The 26202-nt window shown below is 42.6% G+C and overlaps 1 protein-coding gene across 1 annotated transcript in view; it reads right to left on the bottom strand.

Annotated features, from left to right (window-relative positions):
* The window catches only part of BARX2 (BARX homeobox 2), a 73814-nt gene extending 71252 nt beyond the window's left edge, over window positions 1-2562 (bottom strand). Inside the window, exon 1 of the mRNA NM_001194603.2 lies at window positions 2332-2562. Coding sequence (NP_001181532.1) covers window positions 2332-2518 — 187 coding nt within the window. The 5' untranslated portion in view covers window positions 2519-2562. The remainder of the gene's footprint in view (window positions 1-2331) is intronic.
* Between the last annotated feature and the right edge of the window lie 23640 nt (window positions 2563-26202).

The following is a 26202-nucleotide window of genomic DNA, read 5'->3' as shown; positions in this document are numbered from 1 at the left end:
AAAGAAAAAAAAAAAAAAGGAAAAGAAAAGAAAAAAATTACAGTTTCCATCGGGATGCCAGCAACTTATTGTTGTTTTTTTCAATTAATAAGAAAAAAGGTTACATTCATCTAATCAAAGATTTTTATCCTGACCTTAACTGAAGAAAAAAGAAAAATGCTTTGAAAGTATGGTATTTGCAAAAGCCCTGAGAAGTCACTAATGGGATTCCCATGATCTAATACATGTAAGGCTTTAACTGTAACTGTAAACCCAATGAAGGCTTATGATTTGAAAGTATGAACTATTGTAGCCAGTTTTTATGGGTTTAATTCCACCAGCAAATCCCAGTTTCTATATTTTAATTCTCAACTAGAGCAAAATCACGACACATTTTCAACTAACAACCTGAAAGAAGAAAGCACTGGAATAATGGGGCCAGAAAACCATTGCCAACAACCACCCTCTGCCATGAACCATCAGTGAACTTCGAAAAGCACAAGACTGAGCAATACTTAAGTCTGTGACATATGTGCATTTCACTTATAACACTCACAAAACTACATATGAATCATTTTATTTTCCTCTGATTTAATTCCCACACAAGGTTCAATAAAACACAGCACTTACTCAGCCACCTCTGACTGAATGACTATTCTCTGCAGCTATTTATTACTCCTCTTCTGCCATGTTTTCTTCTATGATCCAATTCTGTGACTCCTATAAGCCAGGAAAAGCTGCCTTCAAGTCAACGCAGAGCACAAAGTCACTGAAAATTCTGTCGGCACTAGGCTCTACCTAGGTGCTTAGAAGTTGTTCTGTTTTGTCCTGGGAATGTCCCATAAGCAATGTTAATGACTGAAACAGATCCTCTTTTTTTCCTCAAAGGGAATTGAATTATTATAGCAAAGGATGATTTGTGCTCAAAACAATATTCAACCTATCACCCCTATTCAGTATACATGTGTCCAAGGGTCCACAACCACCTACACACAAATGTGAAAATATCAATTCTCAGGAGATCTATCTTGTTTTTAAAATTTCTTATTTGTTCCTTGTTTCATATATTTCTTGGTTTTAAAAATTCAGTATTACAAGGCTTGTTATGGGATATCAGGGCTAATTCCACCTTCCAGAAAAATAACTTTAAAAAGGCATAACTGAATACAGTATACATTTTACAACCAAATACATGTAGGAACAATTTGGTTTTAAAAGAACTACACTGAATGTATTTATCATATGTTTACTGATTGTCATATAGGGACTATCAATGGAACCAAGAGAAAACACAGGATTCCACGCATTGAGCATTAACAACTGAACGTTCCAAAAAATATCTTCCCAAACTGCTGGCCCTTCATTTTTTCATTGTAAGTGTAATTTAATTTATCTCATGCCTCTCATGCAACTAACATAACCTCAAAGGTTCTTTTGGTTTGGAAGTACTTTATGTTCACGTTTAATGAAAAGCACACTTAATAACTTTTTTCTGATAAACAGTGCTCCTACTTCTTTTTCGTTTTATTATACCCACGTTCCATAACCTAAATCCTAACAATGCCAAGATACTTTGAAACTTGGAGCTTCTCTTAATGCATTCAAAGTTTTAGAAATACATTGGCTTTATTTTCGATAGAAACTCTACTACGTTTTCAATATATGTGTTAAGTTCTCTTTATCCTTTCTATTGGTCTTAGCTCCTGTGAAGAGAGAAAAACAGTTCTGAGCAATGTTTTCACTGTTATCATTGTTGGTTTTGGTCACTTAAGACAAACGAGGGTGACCTTTTCGGCTTGTGCCACAAAGGCAACGTACTCCAGAACTACTTTCCCAGAGGGCGATCATTTTAAGCAAAGCTCAGTGAATTCGGGATTTTGTTGAGAACCTCAGGATATTGATTTACTTGTAAAATTCACAGAGGAGACTGTAAGAGGTTGGACAAGTTAACTCAAGGTGAGATGCAAGGCCGCCAAGCTCAAGTGTGAAATTCACACCACCACTTCCTGAAACAATGATTTAGGCGCTGAACCTGGTCTAGTGTTTTAACTTTCAGCATGGAACGAGGAAGCGTTCTCCTCCGAGCAGGACAATCAGGCGTTGCGCGAGCAGCCCTCTCCCTCTCCTAAGGCCCCGGTGCCTTTATTTTATTTCCACTCGTGCGATCCACACGTTGCGTGGCCCTTCCCGGCCGCGTTGCAGATGCCTTTGCAATGCCCACTGTTTACTGAGGTGCAGGAAAAGAATCCCTTAACTTAACCCTTGTTCTCGACCTCGGGTTGCAAAGCACAGGCGACCCACACGGACGTGAAAGCTACCGAACCCCACTTACCCCCTAGCGGAGCGTCTTACCCGTACAGGAATGCAGGGGCTTGGGTCGCACGACCAGCGACGGGCACACGGAGTAGAGGGAAAGTTTCTCAAAGTAGTCGCAGGTCTCCTTGGAGAGGATCTCGTCGATCATGAAAGTCTTGTAGCGCCGCCTGGCTGCTTTGAGCTGGCCGGGCGAGCTCAGCCTCAGCTCGGCGTGGCAGTGCATGGTGAGCCGGGGCGAGCGTCCGCCGGCCCGAGCGCGGCTGCGAGTGCCCGGCCGGCCGGGGCCGCTGGGCTGGCGCGACGGCGGGGCCTCGGCCCCGCTCCCGGCAGCCGGGGAGGCGGCGGGGCTCGGGTGGCGCGCGGAGGAGAGCGGGTAGCGGGCGCGTCTGCAGCGCGTTTAGACCCACCCGCAGATCAGCATCTTCGCTAAGCCTTTTTGGGACAACGCAGCTGTCAATCAGCGCGAGCTTCCTGCAGGGCCGGGTGCGGAGTGTGTGCCGAGGGGCGTCCGCGCCCACCCCGCCCCCGCCCGCCCGTGCCACTCCGGCGCCGACCTGCGCGCCTAGTGCCCGGCGGCTCTCACTCGCTGCCTGCAGCTCTGGTGTCTCGCGCTCCTCTGCCTGCCTATTTTAAGACGCTCGCTTTGGCTCTCCTCCCCCTCCCCGCCGGGACGCGCTCCAGGTGTGTGTGCAGGAGTGTGTGCGCGGTGCGGGGAGCGCGCGCCGCGGCCAAGGCCCGGGCCGGTAGCTCCCCGGTGCAGTGTCCCCAGTGCTCACCTTAGTGCCTGTCCTGCCACCCGCCGGCCTGGCTCCCAATGCCCGCAACCCAGCGGGAGGGCACGTTCAGTTCTCTTACTAGAAAGAAGTCTAGTCGTCACTAGGCTCCCGGGACTTCGGGCCACAGCTCCAGTGCCCCCGAAGACCCACCGTGCTTTTCTCCTTCCCTGTGTGGATGGTTTCCCGAAGACCGCGGCTTCCCGAGCCCTCCACTCGCAGCCTCGCAGCTAGCGCTGAGCCTGCGCGCTCGAAGCGTAGGACTTCTGCGCTGAAGTTGCAAACTTGACTGACCCAAGATCCCAAACCAATGACCCTGGTCCCGTCCGTTACCCTAATAAGAAACTGAGAAGGAAAAAAAAAAAAAGATAAGAAAAGAAAAATTAGTAAAAGTGTGAGTTATCGCCGGGCGCGGTGGCTCACGCCTGTAATCCCAACATTTGGGAGGCTGAGGTGAGACGATAGCTTGAGGCCAGAGGTTCGAGACCAGCCTGGTCAATATAGGGAGACCCTGTCTCTACAAAAGAAAAATTAAAAACAATCAGGCATGGGGGTGCACGCCTGTAGTCCCAGCTACTGGAGAGGTTGAAGCAAGAGGAAACCTGTAGTCCCAGCTACTGGAGAGGTTTAGGCAGGAGAAAATCTTGAGCCCAGGAGTTCGCGGCTGCAGTGAGCCAGGATCGCGTCACTGCACTCCAGCCTGGGCGACAAGAGCGAGATTCTGACTTTTTTAAAGTGTGCGTTTTTTAAAAAAAAACAAACACTGTTTATAAAAACATTTTTTCCTCGTTGGAAAGGGCCAGAGCTGCACGATTCTAGGGAGCAGGCGGGCACTGGGGTAGTCTGTCCCATTCGGGCTTCTCCCGGCGCCCCAGCCTTCCGGCAAAGCGGCTTTCAATCTCCGGATCCCTCGCGATACGACCGGGTTAGAGGGTCGCGAAGACAGGTGTTTATTGGGTGATTTGCCTTTTTCTTTCCAGTCTCCTAGTCTTAGGGTCTGCTCCAATCAAGGTCTGCACGGACTTTAGTTGTTCATTGGAATTACTGCGTAAAGGGGATCCCACCGAGCCTCCGCGCCCGGGAAGCCTCCGGCAGCCTGAGTCGCGCCCGGTGTTAGGCGGGAACAGCCCAGGGCACACCCGTTTCCACGACTTTATGTTGGAATGAGTGGGTGCGGGGTTGGAAGGAAAACGCACGACAGGGACACTGAGAAGTATAGACGCGGATGGCCTTCCCTAGGGCCGAGTTTGGGGCCGGTGACATTTCCTCCCCGCTCCCAGTCTAGAAGCGTCAGCGAGTGCCGGCGGGCTCTCCGCGGAGCTGCTTGCCCAGGGGGCCCTGGTGGCCGCGGAAGCAAGTCAGTGCCGGCGCCTGGGACGGTGGTTAAACTCGGAGGGAGGGACACGCCCAGAGGACTAATCATTAGGCTGTTAGAGAAAATAGGGGTTTTGTTTTGTTTTGTTTTGTTTTGAGACTGAGTCTCACTCTGTCGCCCAGGCTGGAGTGCAGTGGCTTGATCTAGCCTCATTGCAACCTCTGCTCCCCAGGTTCAAGTGATTCTCCTGCCTCAGTCTCCTGAGTAGCTGAGATTACAGGCGCCTGCCACCGTGCCCTACTAACTTTTGTATTTTTTAGTAGAGACCAAGTTTCACCATCTTGGCCAGGCTGGTCTTGAACTCCTGACCTCGTGATTCACCCGCCTCGGCCTCCCAAAGTGCTGGGATTGCAGGCGTGAGAAAATAGATGTTAACAGGCCAAGTCACAGCCTAGCATTAGACAAGGCCCGCAACGCGTCTTTGAGGAACTTCATTCCCGAAGTATTTGCAAACTGGCCTCCCCTCCCCTCCTCTCCATCTATAATTATTTTCCTTCATTCTCTTTCTCCATGAAGAGGCGGCTGAAGGGCAGGCAAGAACTGCTGCCAGGTTTCCGGGTGGCGCCGGGGGTCCTGCGCCGGACTCTGGGGTCGCCAGGCTGGTCCCAGGCTCGCCCCCTGCTTCCGCGGCGGGACCCTGAGGCTGGTCCGCGGTCAAGGCGCGGGACCCGGGACAGCTCACCGCTCAGCCTGAGCGTCGCCGTCCGACGCCACGACGGAGAGTGTTCTCCATAACGCAAGCCGAGAGGGAAACCGCTGCGCTGAGTCGGGGCTGGGGTCCAGGGGCTCAGCGTTCGCTCCCAGGGCAATGCCGGGCGAGGAGCTCTAGGCGCCCCCAGGAAAGTGAGCCGCTGGTAGGCAGCTGCCAGTAAACTGAGTGCTTGCGGGCGATCTCACCCGCAGCGCCGGCTACAAGGCGGGCTTGGAGCTGGGGACCAGCACCTGAGCGACAGCAGGACCCCACGCCCGGCGAGGGGCCGACCGCGTCGCGTTTATACTTTCTATCTGCCCGGCGTGTTCCGACGGAATGCGCGCACTCGGGGCACCACTCCGGGCCCCGACTTTGCACTGCTCTGCTTTCCTCAATCTCTTTTCTCTCTGGTTCTTCCCCTTCCTTCCACCGCCACTAACTCCTCTCCTCTTCTTCCCTCCCACTTCTCCCTTCCGCGCATTGCTCCCCGCACTTTGGGCCTCTCCTCCTCTGTCGAATTTCCCGCTTCTGTTTTCTCTCTTCCGCCCTCCCTTCTTCTCCCCATCGTTCATCCTTGTTTTCTCTCTCCCTCTCTCTTTTTAACCTCCCTTCTCCGCCTCTCCTCCTTCCCCCTGTCCAAACCCGGGTCTGGACTCGCGTTCGCGTGTCCAGGAGGTCGCGGCGCTGCCCCGCAGATGGCTGCAGGTGGCTCACTCGCACGGACAGAGCCCAAGACCAGGGGCCAGGAGGGACCGGCCTCGCCTTGGCTGACCGCGTCTCCCAGCGCTCTCACTCCTCTCCGCTTCCACTCGGCCACAGGCACAAAATTCACAAAATCCAGACACTCCCTCAGACGAGTTCTTTGATTGGAAATCTGCAGTGTTTTAATAGGTGAAGAGGTAAAAATTCCAATTCACCTCCTTGGATTTTCCATCTTTTCTATTTTGCGCTACAGAAGCAAGAAATCTCAGAAGGGGTCTGGGGGCACAAGTCCCCTGTGCAGTGGAGAGAGAGAGATACCCGATCTTGGAGTCTAGAGCCTTGCGCTCTCTGTCACTTACTCCCTAAGCTGAGCCTCAGTTTTTTCATTTGTAAATGGTGACCACAAAACCTGCTTCACAAGGATGGGCTTTCATAATCTATGCCTTTGCACAAGTTTGTTTCCTTTCATTGGAATGCCCTCTACATCCTATCCCCTCTTTCTCTGCCCCAAAACCTAGAGACTCATCTTAAATGTCACCTCCTTTGTGAAGTGTCTCCCCACTCCCCAAGGCTGCCGATTCCTACCTTTATGGTGGCATATCCTTTACTGTATTGTCCTTTGCATGTTTATTTCACCCACTGGACAATGATCAGGTGGGCCTACTCCCTAATGTTATATCATTCATTTGTATCACCAATACCCGTATAGCACACAGTCGGTTCTCAGTAAATATGTCATGAATAAATGAATGAGTGGGAAAATAATACGTTAGATGGGACATCAAATCTTAACTAGTCGTTTTCAGTTTGTCTTTCTCTTTAAACGAGCCTCTCTCATTTTGGGTTTTTAGCAATGGCGTCTAGCCCAATTCCCTTTTCGCCCTCATCTCCCTTTTCTTTTTCCCACTTCCTCTTTCCTGCTTTCAGACTGTAAAGGGCTTCTGTGGGAGGAAGCACACCCCAGCTGTCAATCATGAAGTGGGGCTTTGGTCAGAATAGTAAGGGGTTTTGTTTCCAACGTTAATGAAGTGGCTGGAACAGCAAACATCTGCCAACGGGACTCAAACCTTTTCCAGCTGCTGGAGACCCACAGACACTTCCCAGCCTCCTGTGACTGTACCCAGGCAGTGTCTGACCCTGCACCCTGGGGTGGAGGAGTGGGGACACACCACACACGGAGGAACAGGTGGGTGTGCCCTGAGCCACACATAGGCAGACATGGAAAGAATAAAAATTCGCACCCTCCACGGAGCTTCAGGGGATCACCCCATTCCCAAACCCCAGCCCCTCACGCTCCCACCCCACGGAGCTTCAGGGGATCACCCCGTTCCCAAACCCCAGCCCCTCACGCTCCCACCCCATGGAGCTTCAGGGGATCACCCCGTTCCCAAACCCCAGCCCCTCACACTCCCACCCCACTCTAGCAGCTGATTCCTAGGGACACAGCCCAACCAGAGAGAAAGGGACAAGGACATCTTTGCAAAGTTAGGACTGGAAACTCTAGATTTGTCTCCTTTGGTTTCTGTCAACTGGAAACCAAAGAATTCCTCTTTATCATGTCAACTCACACAAGGCATCTCCACTCTGTTAGAACTCATGAAGTTTAATAAAACAAATGGTTTTTAAAAATCCTAGGGTGACACTTAAGTTGCTTATAGGATCTAACTGTGGATGATCTTGGCTTGACTTTTAATTTAACTCTCCTGTTGTAATTTTGGGCTATGTGTCGATATAGATATTCCGAGGCAGTCAGGACATGTCTTATGAGTGCACTAATTCGCTCCCCAACCATCTTTTCTCCAAAGAGTAGAGAGGAGGTAAAAACACTTCTTAGATTCTAGTAAAGTGTACTTAACAACTTGTATTTCAGTCGCTACGTTTTGAAATAGTTTCAGACAAGTAAAAGCAAAATAGGGAAAGCCTTGTAAGTTAATATTCCCCTGGGCCCCAGGTCCATGCCAAAACTGCTGTCTGTGGAGCTCAGCATGGCAGCCTCAAATAACAACTTAAAGGAGGTGTACGCAGAGGCCAGCTTGTTTTTAATGATCATATTAATTTACAAAATCTGCTCTCATACACTATAAACCATCTTTTTAAGAGAAAGCACAAATGCGATTCACTTGACAAATGGACTTGAAAAGAACTGAATAGATCTTTCTTTCTTTCTTTCTCTTTTCTTTTCTTTCTTTCTTTTTTTCTCTGACCCAGTCTCACTCTGTTGCCCAGCTGGAGTGCAGTGGCACAATCTCGGCTCACTGCAACCTCCGGCTCCTGGGTTCAAGCGATTCTCCTCCCTCAGTCTCCTGAGTAGCGGGGATTACAGGTGCGTGCCACCACGCCTAGCTCATTTTTGTATTTTCAGTAGAGATGGGGTTTCACCATGTTGGACAGGCTGGTCTCAAACTCCTGACCTCATGATCAGCCCGCCTCAGCCTCCCAAAGTGCTAGGATTACAGGCATGAGCCACCACGCCCAGCGAAGAAAGGAATAAATACATCTTTCTATCCTTTCTCAAAACATCTTTCTGGATGAAAAGTCTAAGTTGAGGGGGGAAAAAAAGACAATGGCTATATCTACAGAGCACTAAACATCTACACAAAGAACAAAAATGCAATAAATCATTCAGATGTTTCCCAATTATTCGAAGCTTGGTATACAGATTAAAATTTGCTGAGTATCTCCCTTTTAAATTTGTGCTATCCTGACATCAAACAGCCATATTTATGCCAATACTCCATGCCCTTATACTATTCCAACAGATATAGCCAGGAAAATAAAATTTAATCTTTCCTAAGTTTCTCATAATATTGTGAAAATAAATATGAATGTTTGGGGCATCATTGGCTTTGACTTTTTTTTTTTCTACCTGATATCCTTTCACTAATGAGAAAGCTGCCACAAGAGAGAAACAGCACTTTTATAAAAATGCAATGGAACAGCGTCCTGGTTGCCTGGGGTAAGAGGAAAGAACTTTTGAGTCAGGCAAACCTGGGTTCTATTCCTAGCACATTTACTTGGTAACTTCCTTGACCTGTAGTCCTCAACCATGTCATGTGGATAATGACAGCCAGCTCAGGGTTTGCTGGAGGATTTCACAGGAGATTGTGTACAGGACACTAACTTATGAAATGCCAATCTCCCCACCACCTTTACTTTTTCAATAAAATAAGCAATTTGCTATCAGAAACCATGACAAAATAAAACTGCATTTTTAAAAGCACCAAAGCCAGCTTCTGCTGATACATAAGTGTGTGAGGTTGGCTTTTGTTCCACATTCAAAACCCAGGATCAACCAAGAAATAGTGAGGGGCAGGAGTAGGGTAGGAGGGTAGGACTATCATTAACTGAAGGAAATGGCCCTGGCCATGAGAGTCCCTAAGTGCTATTTAACATCTGGCCCCACAGCCACAGACTCAGCACATCTGCAGGTGTCAGTTAGTCTAACCAGCACTTCACAGGGGACTGGGTCATTTGTAGTTCTGATGGTTTCTGTCTGCCAAAAAATGCCATGATCCTGCACCCACTGGGTGACAGCACATTAAATCATCTCATAAAACATTTTCATTCTGTCCTTGGCCTCAAGCAGTCCTTGGTTAGGTTTTGTTTCTCTGTAGTCTTCCCTCATCCAGCGAGGCAGGATTTCAAAGTGAACAAGCGGTCAGTCAGTCATTAGCATTGCCTGTTATCAAGGACAAGAAGGCTCCCGTGTTGGGCAGCACAGGGAAAGACTTGCAGAGCCAGTCTGCCTTCTGAACACATGAAGGAAAAACAATGCTCAAAGAGAGCTTTGGATGATTAATGCAATCTGCTGGCATAATTGTTACTATGCTGATACAAAACAATATTTACCAAGAACACTGGGTGCAATATGCCAATCAGAGAATTGTAATGGTCTCTGCACTCCAAGTCCTTAAGAAAGAGGAAGTTTGTACAAACTCCTGGACACAGGTGCTAATCATCTACTTAGGTCGAAGTGTAGACGTGCATGTGTATATGAGTGTGTGTGTGTCTCTCTATGTGCCTGCACATATACTCCCTGTGCACACTTTGTAACTTTTCTTTTTTTTTGAAGAATGAAGAGAAGGCAAAAGGAAGTGATAAAAAGGGAAAAGAAAACACTTGAAAATCGTGTTTATTAAACAAATTAAAGAGGAATCCTCAGTCTCATAGGTGGAAAAAGAGAAAAGACAGCTGAGGGAGCCGTCCAGCCCGAGGTTTCACATTTGTAGCGTCTTTCTGTCCTGTGCTCAACCATGGCTAACAGGCTTTCATGTGTGCAAAGAAATGTAGACTGTTTCCCTTTCTAAGACATATTCCACAATTTGAAATATTTCTTACAATTGTAGGCTTTTAAGAGAAAATTGACCTCTGTGAGCTGTTTATAAAGAATGTTTTTATATCAGCAGAAATTGAAATAACACAGCAAATATGCTAGAAGCAAAATAGAGAAACAAAAAATGATACGGAAAATTCTGGTATTGAATATTCTTAGGTAAAACACTCAAAAGCTTAAGAAAATGCAAAATGTCATCAAGAAAATGATAATCTGAGTCAAGTGAATATTTGCTTAAGTTTTTCCATTTGGGGATTTTTATGCAGAGAAATATTTTACCTCACTTTGAGCACACAGCCACGAGGACAGTTTTTATAGATCTCTAATGCCGTGGCATTTCCTTCATTACTTTCCAAAGTTGCAAGGATGCTCGGATCTAAAGGGGCTATAAATTACTAAAGTAAATGAATGATATGGTGCCAATTTCTCTGCGTTTCAATTACGCAAGCAGCTTGCCTTTTTAAATGGAATTTGAAGTCATCACAGAAGAGAATCCCCAATTCTATTGCCAGTCCACATCCTGATACGTTTACTTAAGTCAATTATCGAGTTGCTTAGATTATGTCTACAGAAGCTGCCAAAACATCTGGTCATTTCAATCAGTTCAATAAAAGATTCTGCCAAGTCAGGGGGGAAAATTAGTCAAATTACTCATTTGTATAGGCAGAACAATGGGTTGTTTTCTCCGGGTAGACAGTACATGGATATAGCTTAAAAGGTTTTGGTTTTCTCTTCTGAAACCAGAATACAGTTTATAGTTCCTGAAGGAGGTTGTGATTTTTATCAGTGTTTGGGAGGTGCTCTGACAGATCTATAGTCCAAAATGTAATGGATATGAAAAGGACTTAACCACATCTCTGAGACAATTCTGTACTCATTTGAATCCTGTGTTCTCAAGGTTGGGACCAAGTCAGAATTAAGCCAATGGGTTTTTGCTAAATTTTGAAAAATAAAAGTAGCAGTACTAGAAATCACAGAATAGTGCCTTTTCCCCTAAAACCCACCGGCATTCCTATGGATGTATGTCCTCACTTTAACAAAATCTGACACATGATTTGAATTACAAAATACAGATAAATATACAGCGTTTCACTGGCACCTCTGTGAAATAAAATGCTGCTCTATAAAATCAAACTAATGCAGTCCTATTATTTCTTCAGTCTTTTATATGGTATCTTCAATGGATATTTGAAATTTCAAATGATTATCTTTACTGACTACATAGTGACAGACAACCCCAAAGAGAAATAAATGCTCAGAGACAGGGAGGAAGAGATTCAGGAGCCCGGCCCAGGCTCCTGTTCCTATTACCCTGTTTTTCCTTTCACATTTACATATTCATTCAATGTTTCAGACCAGAGGATTTTTGATGAAACATTCTGAAAAACTATTTAGTTCAGAAATCTGTATTAGAGTACAAGCTCTCACTTGACTAAACATATTGGAAGAAGAAAACAGTTTCATTATTCATTTGGGGCAACATTAAGTACAAATAACCTACCCATGTCTAATTTTATATGACTTTGTTCTCTGTACATAGATTTGAAGTTTTTTGAAACCTGAGATAATTAGGAACAATTATTGTCATAACTGAATAATATCAACTTTGTATTAAGGTCTGAGGTGACTCACCCTCCTACTCAATATTCCAGAGTACATGATCTGTTAGGCTGATGTCTGTGTGTAACTTGTTAAATGTCTATAGCTTAATTGTTAAGAGTTGCTTGTTAATGAATTAGCAAGAAAGTCTTTCTGTTTCCTTTAAGAGAGAAAATAGTTCTTTGTTTCAAGAACAAAGAAATTTTTAAAACTCAGTTTTCTAGGTAGGAGGAAGGTAATTTTTTTAAAAGAGAAAAAGGTTTATTTAGAATCTCAGTAGGAGTAGACTCTTGTTTATGAAAAAAAAGAAAACAGAAATTTTACTATAGCTCAACTGAACTGAAGAGTAAGATCTCGGATCCAATAAAGAATAACATTCAGGTAGCCGAAAGAGGATTTTAGTTTTGACGCAGATAGATTGGAAGTTAGTAGGATCAAGACTTTTTGGAGAATTAGCAGAAGGACCCTGCACTAAGAATAGGATAAAACCAAGGTGGTCAAGCCGGGGTTAGGGAGGGTAGATCTTTGTTAACTTCTTGTGGACAGAATAGAATTTGTTTTCCCTCTGTAAGAACTAATGATGCAGAGTTTATGCTTTTATTTATCCAGTATAGTTTTGGAAAAGTAAGTTTGACCGCCCTGAAGATGATGACTTGGTGAATAGAAATGGAGCAGGGTATGAAGAGAAGAGAGGGTATGACATCACACAAAATATGCAGATTCGGTAGTTCCAAAGAACCTCAAAATTATTAACACAAATGAAAAAAAGTGCCCAGTCTTGAATTCAGCTTTGGAATATACACACCCCACATACTTGTAGGCTAACAAGTAGTTTACTGTCCTGATGACAAACTAAGAAGTCATTTACAAGGTAATATTTTGGAGTGCAAAGACCCACATAAAAGAGACTGAATTAGTCACAAGCTGTTTGTGGGAATGTACACTGGTATGATATTTCTGGAGGGCAGTTTGGCATTATATCTCAAACACAAAATCGATCCAGCAGTCCCAACCTAGGAATTGAAACCAAAGCTGTGGTTCTCAAATATGATTGTACACATAATTTCCTAGGAGTGCTTGTTTAAAAACTGCCCATTCCTAGATTTCCTCCCCCCAGAAATGTGTAGGTGTGAGAACTGACATTTTAAAACAGGCAGTCCTATTGATTTAGCTGCTGTTTGACAAACAGGTTGCCAAAGAGATAAAAATGATAAAAGTGGGACAGGTTGTAAGAAGAAAAAAATGTTAGTTCTAAGAATGTTAGTTGTAAGAATTCTTACAACTATTCTTATAATTTAAGGAAAGTAGGAAATCTGTCATTTTACCTCTCTGAGCCTCAGTTTCCGTGTCTTTGAGGAAAAAGTCATACCCAATAGTGCTATTGTAACACTAAAGATACATATAAATGGCTTAGACAATGACTGACATGTAAAAATTTATTTTAAAAATTTATTATTATTATTATTAGAGATAGGTGTCTTGCTATGTTGACCAGGCTGGTCTTGAACTCTTGGCCTCAAGGAATTCTCCTGCCTTGGCCTCTCAAAGTGCTGGGATTACAGGTGTGAGCCACTGCACTCAGCCCATAATATTCTATGTAGTTTTATGATTTATTCTATGTAGTTTTATTTATTCTATGTAGTGATAATTTATTCTTTGTAGTTTTGAATATTGTTTACATTGTTTTACAATTGACATTTATCTTTTTTCCCTAAGAATTATATTTAAGTTCAAAATTATTATAATACTTTATGTTCAAAAATAAAAAGTGAACTTCAATGTCTTACATTTGCATAACATTTCCATTTACAGAAAATCTTCAAATGCAGTACTTCATGTGAACTTCATACAGCCCTATATATGAAAGAAGACAAGTCTTATTATTCCTATTTTACGAAAAAGGAAACTGAGGAAAAGTGGTTTACTTGAGGTTACCCCACACAGCCACATCTACACTTGCAGAGCCAAGTCTCAAACCCGAGTCTTTTGAGTCCAAGTTCACCATACCCTCTGTGGGACAGTGTGTTTTCACTGATCTCAGTCATATTTGTCAAAAGAAATGAAATTCCAGTTTGATGAGTTTCTATTTTTCACTTATCCACCCCCTCATAAAAAATGCTAAGCATTTGATAAAACTGAGGTAAACTGAATATTAAGAGGGCTGATATAAAAACAGATTAAAGTCAGGAAATATCACAGTTAGGTCTGGTAGGAAAACTTAACCATCTCATGTGTCAGGAGCTTTGGTTACTAGGTAATCCTCTAAATATAGACGTCCCAATCACTTGTTAAAAATTAACAGAAATTTCATGAGCAGGGAAAATGGATCGATGATTATGTATAACGTGGACTGTCCATTGGATTGCTCGGAGTTCTCGAAAGTTGTTCACCTCCTAGCAATCCAGCCCCGGCGTCTCGCGGAGCCTCCCAGCCAAGCCTGTTTGGCTCCGGACCACGCCTGCAATCAGAAAGGATCCCAAGGCACCCGCCACTTCTCAGGGTTGCAGTGTGGCCGCTACTGCCCTCTACCGGACAGCAGGGACGCATGGCGTGTGTGCTGTGGAATCCGGTCTCCCTCTATCGGCACCGAGCAGGTACATTACCAGAGACCGGCTCTCCAGAGGTGCTGCGTCGGCGCTGATGACTGTCCCAGAACATTGTCTTGGGAAGGCCACTTGGGGGGCTCCTTGACCTCAGCACTGTCAGAAGTGTCACCTGTTGCTATTCTTCCCTAAAACAGATCAAGGGACTCTCTAGACTGGACAGGGAAGGCTCTTTGCCGGCCCTACACTCTGGGGTTAGTCCTGATCGTTCTCACCATCAAGGACTTGAATTCTCCACCGAAAATCATTGTAAATGACTTAGCTCTATTTCTGTATTAATAAGGGTATTGAACAAGGAGGATTTGAAAGCCGCACATAATACCAGTAGAAAGTCTGTAGCATACGACTCTAAGATCTAGGACTGTGCCCTGGTATCACCATTTAAGAGCAAAGGCAGCTCCAGTACAACCAAGCTTTGTGGACCTCAACCGTAAGCAAAAGCTCTGCTTCCCTAAGTTAGTCTCAGGGATCTAATTAGTTTACGGTGGTAAATCTTGAATATGATCAACAATACGTTCATATATTACATTTACATTAACTCCAGTATACATTTGTCTGCTCTAGATCATGCTTAAATATTTCTGGCTTTTGTGGATTAGGTACATTTACAGTTCCCTGAATTTATAGATGACACCTGGTCTCTTTTAACTTAGGTTGTAAACCCTCTTGAATACAGGGAGTGGAGGGTCTGGCTAAAAAAGGAAAATGTAAAAGGTAAAATCTTAATAAGAGGATGAATATAAAAGAAGAGAAATAGAAAGAATTCAATTTTTCCTGCCATTAATTTTTCTGCCCTGACTCTATGAATTACAAATACAAAGTCATTGGTAGTGACTTTGCTATTTTCCTATAAAAATATATTTCCTTATTTCCCCCCTGCCTGCAATAGAACACACAGAGCCAATCAGTCTTGCCAGGTATGGAAAACAAGTTTATACATAACTACAAACCATTCTTCCCCCTAAAAAATAAAAACAAAACTCCACTTCTTGGGACAGGCTAAAAATACCACAAAACTATGGAGAATGGTGAAGTTGGCTGAGGTGCTTCCTAATGACTGTTTAGTCAATCAGATAGCTGAGTCTTATAACAGGATATTGTTATATTTCTGGATGTTTAAATAACACCTTCTTGAATAGCAACATTTTGTTCTTTGTATTACATTGAATTGTTTTCCTTGTAGCAGCGTGTTGTAAATCTGTAGTGGAGATAAGTGTATACATATTGGATATAGAGATAATTCATCTAACATATATTTATTGAGCATCTACTTTGTCCCAGGAACTGTATTGGTCCAAAGAAATGTGGTGGCGAACAGTACACACTCCCTTTCCTCACAGTAACAGACCTGTAGTGGAGATAGATGAGTCAACAGGTGCCTACACCCATGGTTATGAACTGGGAGGTTTAAGAGCACAAAGAAGGGGCACTTAGCCCAGTCTGAAAAGAAATAAGGGAAGGATTTCAGAAAGAATTGTCATATAAGGTGAGATTTGAAGGAAGAATATGAGTTAGGAAGGGGTAAAGGAATTCAAGGCAGACGAGAAAAACATCCAAAGCCTAGAGGCAAGTGAAAGTGTCTCGTGTCCTAGGAACTGTAATATTTGAGTGCGACAGAAGTGCGGGTTTGAAGAGCAAAGTGTCCCAACAAAATGAGAAAGAAGGGCCAGATCATAAAGCATCTTTTATGCTATGTTACTGATTTAGATTTTATTCTGAAAACAACAAGAAGCACTAAATGATTTATGGCAGGAGAGTGACATAATCAGATGTGCTTCTGAAAGTCCTGGCCACAATGTTATAGAGTGTGGATTCAAGAAGAGCTACATAGAGAGGAAGGAAACCAGTTAAGAAGTTACTGTAGGCCAGGCGCTGTGGTTCACACCTGTAATCCCAGCACTTTAGGAGGCCCAGGTGGGTGGATCACCTGAGACCAGGAGTTCGTGACCAGACTGGCCAACATGGTGAAACTCCATGTCTACTAAAAATACAAAAATTAGCTGGGCTTGGTGGCAGGTGCCTGTAATCCCAGCTATTTGGGAGACTGAGGCAGGAGAATCACTTGAACCCGGGAGGCAGAGGTTGCAGTGAGCTGAGACCATGCCACTGCACTCCAGCCTGGGCAACAAGAGCGAAACTCCATCTCAAAAAAAAAAAAAAATTATTGTATTTCAGTGTTAATCCAAGGGAGGGGTAATTGACTTCCAAAGCCATAGGATGAAGAAAAAGGAGAGACTGAAATGGTTTCAAGGAGATAGAATCCATGAAACCCAATAATTATTTTGATGTAAGAAAATAAAGAAGTCAAAGTTAAGAATAACCCTATTTAATATCCAGAACATAAAAGCTCCTACAACTTAATAAAAACAAAAAATAACTCAATTTAAAAAATGGGCAAAGGACTTGAATAGAAATTTCTCCAAAAAATATATATATATGTAAATGGCTATAAGCACATGAAGAGATGCTCAACAACATTAGTCATTAGGGGAACGCAAATCAAAGCCAGGATGAGACATCACTTCACCCCTACTAGGATAGCTGCAATTAAAGGAGACAGAAAATAGCAAGCGTTGGCATGGATGTGGAGAAATTGGAACCCTTCTATATTGCTAGCAGAAAAGCAAAATAGTACAGGTGCTGTGGGAAACAGTTTGGCACTTCCTTAAAAAGCTAGGCATAGACTTAGCATATTACCCAGCAATTCGACTCCTAGGTATATGCCCCAAATAATTCAAAAACAGAAACAAACATATTTTCAGGCAAATGCTTATTGCACCATTACTTACAACAGCTAAACGTAGAAACAATCCAAGTGTTTACCAAGAGAAAATTGGATAAATAAGAGGTAGTATATACATACAATGGAATAATGTTTAGCTATAAAGGGAATAAAGTTCTGATACATGCTACAACATTAATGAATCTGGTAAACACTATGCTGACTGAAATAAGAAAGACACAGAAGGACAAGTGTTATATGATTAAACTTATACATAGTGCCTGGAATAGGTAAATTCGTAGACACAGAAAGCAGAGTTGTGCTTACCAGGAGCCAGAGAGAGGGAAAAGTGGCAAGTTATTGTTTAATGATTATAGAATTTTTGTTTGAGGTGATCAAAAGTTTTGGAAGTAGATAGTAGTGATGGTTGTACAACATTGTGAATGTAGTTAATGGCATTAAATTATACCCTTTAAAATTGCATAAATGGCAAATTTTATACTGTGTATATTTTACCACAATTTTTAAGAATCAATAATGTAATAGACCAAAAAAAGCTCACATTGAATTGTACACTTCAATCTGTGAATGGTATTGTATGTAAATTATCAATAGTCATTAAATTATCAATGATTAATGAAGTCATTAGAAGACAAACAAATAGCAACAACAAAAAGGAATAGAAGTCAGATTTCTGACTTGGCAAATAAGTTGATGGGGCTACTATTCACTAATATAAGGGGAGAAAGTAAGCAGTTTGAGGAGGAAGCAGTAAGGTCATTTTGGGTATGTTAAATTTGAGATGTCCATCAGACATACAAATGGGGATGCACTGTGTACAGTTGAGTGTGTGTGTCTGAAATTTGGAAGAGAAATCTAAATTAGAGGTACAATTCAGAGGCCATCAGTATGTATATAGTAATCAAAGCCTTGAGAGTAAATGGAATTATCTGGGGAATATGAAAATGAGAAGATACAAGAACCAAGAAGAGAATCTCAAGCTTTATTAACATTTAAGGGGTGGGCAGGCAGAGACATCCACAAAGAAGTCTGAGGGGTAATATAGGAAGAAAAGTCATTTAAAGAAAAAACACACTATGGGGAAAAGGGACATTTTTTCTATATCTTTTACTACTGTAAATAATAATTTCCTTTATATTTAATGAAAGAAAACTAATGGCAGAAAAGGTTTAAATAAGAAGAGAAATCTTTCTTATCTCTTTTTGTCCTTGTACCTAAAGTCCAAGTTGTTTCAAATTAGAAAGTTTGGATTACAAACCTTCAGAAAAACTTTGCAATGTGTACCAAACAAACCTAATCAGTTTGCTTATTCAGAGAGAGAGAGACAGAGAATCAGTGGGAGAAAAAAGCAGGCATCTCACTATTAGTTTCAACTTAAAGAAAAAGAAGAAAAAAAAATGTCCTTTAATCTAAAAATCTCTTCCTTTTCTGCTCCTTGATGTTTGAAACTCCTAGAACAGAGGGTAAAATATTTTAAAGTTAGAAATAAGGTCTTACAACCAAATACTCAAATCAGGAGACATATTACATGAAGAAATGCTGACCAAGAATGGATGAAAGACATGACACCACAGATTCGAGAAGTTCAGTGAACTAACTCAAAGGAAGATAAATACGAAGAACCACAACTAAGCATGTCATTATAACATCCTAAATACTAAAGATAAAGAGAAATGTTTTAAAAAGTCAAATAAAAAAGACACATTACTTTCAAAGGAACCGTTATAAAAGAGAAGGCTAACTGGCAAATAATAAGAGACAAGCCTAACTTTTCAATAGAAACCCTGAAAGGCAAAAGACAATGGAATGACATCTTTAAAATGCTGGGAAAAGATAAATATCAACCAAAGATCTATCCTACAAAAATATTCTTGAGACATTTCAGGATCTGCTTTGGGCCATTTCCAGCAATATGGACGACCCTGGAGGACATTATGCTAAGGGAAATAAACCAGGCACAGAAAGACAAATGATCTCACTTATATGTGGAATTGAAAAAAAGTTGAACTCATAAAAGTAGAAAGTAGAATGATGGTTACCTGGGGCGGGTGGGGAGTGCGTGGTAGAGATGTTGGTTAAAGGGTAAAAATTTTCGTTAGACAGGAGGAATAAATTTTTTAGACCTATTGCACACCATAGTGACTATAATAATGTAATGTATATTTCTAAATTGCTAAAAGAGTAGATCTTAAAAGTTTGTGCCACACACAAAAAATATGTGAGGTGATGGATATGTGAATTAGTTGGTTTAGTCATTCCATAATGTACACATACATCAAAATGCCACATTGTACCCCCATAAATACACACAATTATTATTGTCAACTAAAAATAAAATAAAAACTTAAAAATTAATTTTGGGCTGGGAGCGGTGGCTCATGCCTGTTATCTCAGCACTTTGGGAGGCCAAGGGGGGTGAATCACGAGGTCAGGAGATCGAGACCATCCTGGCCAACATGGTGAAACCCTGTCTCTACTAAAAAATACAAAAAATTAGCTGGGAGTGGTGGTGCACACCTGTAGTCCCAGCTACTCTGGAGGCTGAGGCAGGAGACTCACTTGAACCCAGGAGGCAGAGGTTGCAGTGAGCCGAGATTGTGCCACTGCACTCCAGCATAGGTGACAGAGTGAGACTCCATCTCAAAAAATAATAATAATAATTTTAAAATGTTCTTTTTAAAAGAACATTTGAAATGAAAGCAATATGAAAGACATTGTCTATAAAACAAAGCCAACAGGCTTCATTGTCTGTATGTATGTGTGTGTGTGTGTGTGTGTGTGTGTGTGTGTATATATATATACTTTTTTTTTTTTTGAGATGGAGTCTCACTCTGTCACCCAGGCTGGAGTGCAGTGGCGGGATCTCGGCTGACTGCAAGCTCTATCTCCTGGGTTCACGCCATTCTCCTGCCTCAGCCTACTGCGTAGCTGGGACTACAGGCGCCCATCACCATGCCTGGCTAATTTTTTCGTATTTTTAGTAGACATGGGGTTTCACCATGTTAGCCAGGATGGTCTCAATCTCCTGACCTCGTGATTTGCCCACCTCAGCCTCCCACAGTGCTGGGATTACAGGTGTGAGCCACCGCACCCTACCCACTTATATTAAAATAAATATTAAAGTGAGTTCCTCAGGGGAAGGTAAATGATCAAAGAAGAGACACGAAAGTTCAAGAAGGATGGAACAGCAAAAGAAAGGATAAATGTAAATAAATATAGACTGCTTATAGCAATAATAATATGTTGCCGTTGGTTAAAAATACATGCAGAAGTAAAAACATAGGACAATAAGAGCACATAAGGAAGAAAGGGGAAAATGGAATTAAAAATCATAAGATTCTAGTAATGATTGAGAAAAATATGTGACAGAAACTATCTGTGCCCTGTCAGGCATAAAATAATTACTATGTGGTCTTTTAGAGAAAAATTTAGTCAATCCCTATTCTATATGATAAATTAGGTCAAGATATTTAGATTTTAATTGTGTTTTTTGAATCTTCTATATCATTACCACTTTTCTTATTCTACCACTAAGAGAAGTGAATCAAAATTTAAATCTAATTATAAAACTCAATAATAGAAAGATGAATAACCCTATTTTCTAAATGGACAGATTTGAGTAAACCTTTTTTCCAAGAAAATATGCAAATGGCTAATAAGCACATAGAAACATGCTCAACATTGTTAGTCATTAGGGAAATGTCAGTTGAAACAGCAATGAGGTACCACTTCATACCCGCTATGATGGCTATAATATTAAAAGAAAACAAATCACAGAAAATAACAAGTGTCAAGAGGATGTGAAGAAATTGGAACTCCATACATTGCTAGTGGGAATGTAACATGGCATAGCCACTGTGGAGAACAGCATAGCAATTCCTCAAAAAGTTAAACCTAAGAGTTACCAGAGTTACCATATGATCCAGCAGTTCCACTGTTATGTATATACCACCTCAAAATTAAAAATCCATGGGGATACAAGTCTTATTTATAGCAGCATCATTCTTTTTCTTTATTATTTTTTATTTTTTTTATTTTGAGACAGAGTCTCGCTCTGTTGCCCAGGCTGGGAGTGCAGTGGTGCGATCTTGGCTCACTGCAACCTCCGCCTCCCAGGTTCAAGTGATCCTCCTGCCTCAGCCTCCCGAGTAGCTGGGCGCGTGCCACAGCACCTAGCTAATTTTTGTATTTTTAGTAGAGACTGAGTTTCGCCATGTTGGCAAGGATGGTCTCAATCTCTTGACCTCGTGATCCTCCTGCCTCGGCCTCCCAAAGTGCTGAGATTACAGGCGTGAGCCACTGGGTCCGGCCAGCATCATTCTTAATAGAAAAAAATTGAAGTACCCCAAATGTTTGTCAACCAGAGAATGGATATGTAAACTGCATTACATTCATACAATGGAGCACTACACAACAAGGAGAAATAATTAACAATGGTCAGGTAAAACAACACGTATGAATTCCACAGACAGAATTCTGAGTGATAGAAGCTGAACGCAACTGATTTACAAAGTATAATTCCATTTCTATTATGTTTAAGAAGAGGCGGCTGGGCGCGGTGGCTCAAGCCTGTAATCCCAGCACTTTGGGAGGCCGAGATGGGCGGATCACGAGGTCAGGAGATCGAGACCATCCTGGCTAACACGGTGAAACCCCGTCTCTACTAAGAAATACAAAAAATAGCCGGGCGAGGTGGCGGGCACCTGTAGTCCCAGCTACTCAGGAGGCTGAGGCAGGAGAATCGCTTAAACCTGGGAGGTGGAGGTTGCATTGAGCCGAGATCATGCCTTTGCATTCCAGTCTGGCAACAAGAGTGAAACTGTCTGAAAAAAAAAAGAAAAGAAAAGAAAAGAAAAGGAAAAGAAAGAAGAGGCTAAACTAATCTATAGTGCAATGAGGTAGAATGATGTTTATCTTTGGCAGATGGTATTGCCAGGCAGTGCATAAAGGAGCCTTCTGAGATGCTGGAAATGTTCAATACCCTGACTTGGATGGAAATTAAATGAATTTATACTTTTATAAAAATTCAAGGAGCTATACGCCTGAGATTTGTGTACTTTGTGTGTCTTATAATTTAGTTTTTTTAAAAAATGTTTTTAAATGTCCTTACAAGTTAATGACTGGCTTATTGAAGCAAATTATAGAATGAGCAAAATATCCTAAAAAGGAGAGCCAATTTCAATTTTGTCTGCTGCTGACCTTGCTGATGATCTCTGTGTTAGGTTCTCAATTTAGAGAAGTCTAAAAACAGCATGGGCAAAAATAAAAGAACCAACTGACTCATATTATATAAATTCAAGAATACTTACTAGATGACACGAAAAAAGTAAAATATTCCTTGGCAGGTGTGGTAGACAGGCTTCTAAGATGTCCTCCAAGATTCCTGACCCCGCGTATACACACTCTGTAGTATACCTGGCACCGCACTTATGATGGGCTGTTACTCCTGTGATTATATGGCAAACGCAATTTCGCAGGTATAATTAAATTCCCAATCTGCTGACCTTAAAAGAAGGAGATAGCCTGGGTAGTCCTGGCCAAATCACATGAGACTTTAAATTGGGGCCTGGGGTCAGAGACAGAGATTTGAAGCGTGAGAAAAAAATGGATGCATTTTGCTAGCTTCAAGATTGAGAAGGCCATGTGGTAAGAAATGCAGGCCGTCTCTCTAGGCTGAGAGTAGCCCCTGTCTGACAATCAGCAAGCAGACTGAGACCTCAGTCCTACAACTGCAAGGAACTGAGTTCTGGCAACAAGGATTGAGCTTGCAAGCAAATTCTTCACTAGACCCTCCAGACAATAACTTAGCTGCCACCTTGACTTCAGCCCTGTGATACCTACAAAATGCATTTTGTAGAAATATTGTTCCTCGTTGTCTTGTATCTGTCCATTTACTTGCGGCGGGGTGGGTAATAGCTACCACCTGTTTAGCACCTTTATTGTATTTGGTGTTTCACATATATAATCTTTAAACTTATGACCCTCTTGCCGCATTAGTTTTCTTTTGATGTGTAGAAAATTGATACAAACTTAACTGCCTAAAACAGTATCTGCATATTAGTTTATAGTTCCATAAGAGTACTGACTTCTGACCTACAGAACTGTAAACGAATAAATGGATGCTGCTTGGGGCAGTTTAGTTTGTGGCAATTTGCTACACATCAAAACAAAATGAATACAGCAAGATGGTCACAGGTTTAGAGATTATATAGGTAAATCACCAAGTATAATAAAGGTGCTCAAGGAGTGGTAGCTATTCTCACCATGTAAACTGACAGTTACAAGACGAGGAGATAACAATGTTTCTACAAAATGCATTAAGTGAAGGGAATCCTATGTCCTTCTGAGGAATTCATGAAAAGCTTCCCTGAGAAAGCAGAGTTGGTGTGGAGATGGATGAACAAGTGAAGGTTTGTCAGTTACCTCAGCCTGCTTTGGCACTAAGACTCAGAGAAGGAGCAGTCCCATATGCATAGAGCATGGAATGAAAAGTGTTGCTAAGGAACAGAAAGTAGGAGATAAATATAGTCAGGTTTTCAGGGTCCAGATCGTCCCTGCTTCAATCCTTCCTGTAGAATAATATCCAGACTCCGTAGGCACTACACGCTCTGGTTTGTGCTTTCATGTCCCACCTCACATTCTTCCACTGTATTTTTCAGGTGCTGTTGTAGGTTGCATTATTAGCCGCCATTATTCACCACTTCTTGTATTCCTGCCATTTGTCATGTAATTTTTCAGTACTGTTCCATTCAGCAACGTAGCTTGTTTGGCCAATAAAATGAGGCAGAAGTCATGCCGTGACTATTCTATGTCTGTCTGGACTCAAGAGACCTGTCCCGTTTCTACTGGTACCTTTCACCTCTGATACTGCCATGAGAAAAATATGGCTAAGCCACTGTTCCCAGAAGGAGGAGAAGGGGCACACAGAGAAGAACCAAGTCACTCCACCAAGTTCAGCCAAAACTGGTCAACCCTCAGCCAACCTGCCAGCCTGTATGCATACATGGTTCTTGTTTTAAGCTACTAAGTTTTGGGAAGCTAAGTGTGGAAACAGCTGATGCTAAAAGAATTGTGGAAATCCGAGCCACCTGCTCATATAATTTAACTGTGGTGGCCACAAATTCTTTGCTGTTTCTTCTGTCAAGAAGTGGAATTTATTTCCTTTTTCTCATGAGTCTGAGTTGACCTCTTAACTCACTTTGACCAGTAGAATGCTGTAGAAATGACACCGTCACAGCTCTGGGCTGAGCACTTAAGATAACTGGCAGGTCCACTTTTTTTCTCTTGGAAGCCAGCCACCATGTAGAAGTCCAACTGCCTTCAGAGACCACTATGTTGGGAGGAGACCCAGACCAGCTATGTGGCAAGAGAGGGGCCATGTGGTGGAGCACCAGGCATGTGAATGGAACCCTTTTGGACTATCCAGCCTCAACAAGGTAGTAACCTCACGACATAGAGGCACAACAAGGAGCAGATGAACCTCCCAGCCGAGCCTGGCTGAATTCCAGACCCACGGAATCCTGAGGGAAAAGAAGTCATTAATATTTTAAACCACTAGTTTCTGGGGTGGTTTGTCACACAGCAATGGAAAACGAAAACACTCGTGCCTTCTGGACCTGTTCAGGTTTGGCCTCACAGATATTATTTCCATCCTACAGTGGCATGCTATTCTGCAGGTCCAGTGTTATAATTTAGTCAAGCAGTTAAGAGTTAGTTCAAGGTGGGTCATTCAGGTTGTATAATCACTTCACGTCTCATAGTCAGACATTCAGTCTCTGCCAGGGCCCAGTAGCAAGTCAAATACTGTTTTCAGATAGAGGAAATATTGCCCCAAGGAGAGGGCACGGTCTTTTCCTGTGGACTCCTATTAGAACTCACCAGTTGATGCATACAGCATCTCTGTCTCCTACAGATGCTTAACATAATTTTAGATCTGCTGGATTTTATAAGGAAATTGGTGGGGCAGTTTGAAACAGTGCCTGGACCTCCACCAAGACATTTCTTGTGCTGAGTGCCATTCAAGATTGGCAACTGTATGGATAATCCAGGGTTCCAGTCAGAGCAGCATAGCCCAATGTCATATGGGACACTCCAGAATCCAAAGAGGCCCACAGACTGTGTGCTTTTTTCTTGTGGTGAGTAGTGCAAGGTGCAGCAACCTATGTCTCACCTAAAAAGATATCCCAATATGCCCCAGACCATTCGACTCCTAGTAATTTCATTGAGGCAGTGAGCACTTTTGAGCTCTCACTCTCTGACATGCATGCGTCTTACTAAGGCACTCACCATGCTTGCTAATTCCTTTTTCCAGATGCAACTCAAAAAACTGTCATCGATGTCAAGGGCCAGCATGATGTTCTGTGGGATAATATGAAGATCAAGTTTTTCCATATTATTTTATGCCACAGAGCAGAAGACTTGACATAGCTCTAAGGTGGTAAAAGTAATGCTATTATTACCTCCATGAGAAGGCAAATTGCTTTTAATTATCTTTTCTGAAAAGAGTGGAAAGGGGAAATGTGTGCAGTCAATAGTTACCTGCCAGGGGCCAAAGACTATGTTGACTTGCTCCAGCAAAGATGCCTGAGCCAGAAACACAGCTGTGATTGACATCACTACCTGATTAAGTTTACCCTAACCCGTAATCATTCTCAACTACTCCTCTGACTCTTGCATGAACCAAACAGGAAAGCCTGAAAAGGATAGGGAAATCTGGAAAAGATTACAAGTAGTGACAGCATTGTTTTTTATTCTTTCTGAGTCTCTACATAAAAATGGAAAGAGGCCAGGCACGGTGGCTCATGTTTGTAATCCCAGCACTTTGGGAGGCCGAGGTGGGCAGATGATGAAGTCAAGAGATGGAGACCATCCTGGCTAACATGGTGAAACCCAGCCTCTACTAAAAATACAAAAATTAGCCAGGCGTGGTGGCTAACGCCTGTAATCCCAGCTACTCAGGAGGCTGAGGCAGGAGAATCACTTGAACCTGGGGGCGGAGGTTGCAGTGAGCCATGATTGCACCTCTGCACTCCAGCCTGGGCAACAGAGTGACACTCTGTCTCAAAAAACAAAAACAAAAACAAACAAA

Source organism: Macaca mulatta, chromosome 14 (genome assembly GCF_049350105.2).
Source record: "Macaca mulatta isolate MMU2019108-1 chromosome 14, T2T-MMU8v2.0, whole genome shotgun sequence".
In the NCBI taxonomy this organism is placed as follows: domain Eukaryota; kingdom Metazoa; phylum Chordata; class Mammalia; order Primates; family Cercopithecidae; genus Macaca; species Macaca mulatta.
Note: the sequence above shows the minus strand (reverse complement) of the source record. Positions and strands in the feature narration are given on the sequence as shown.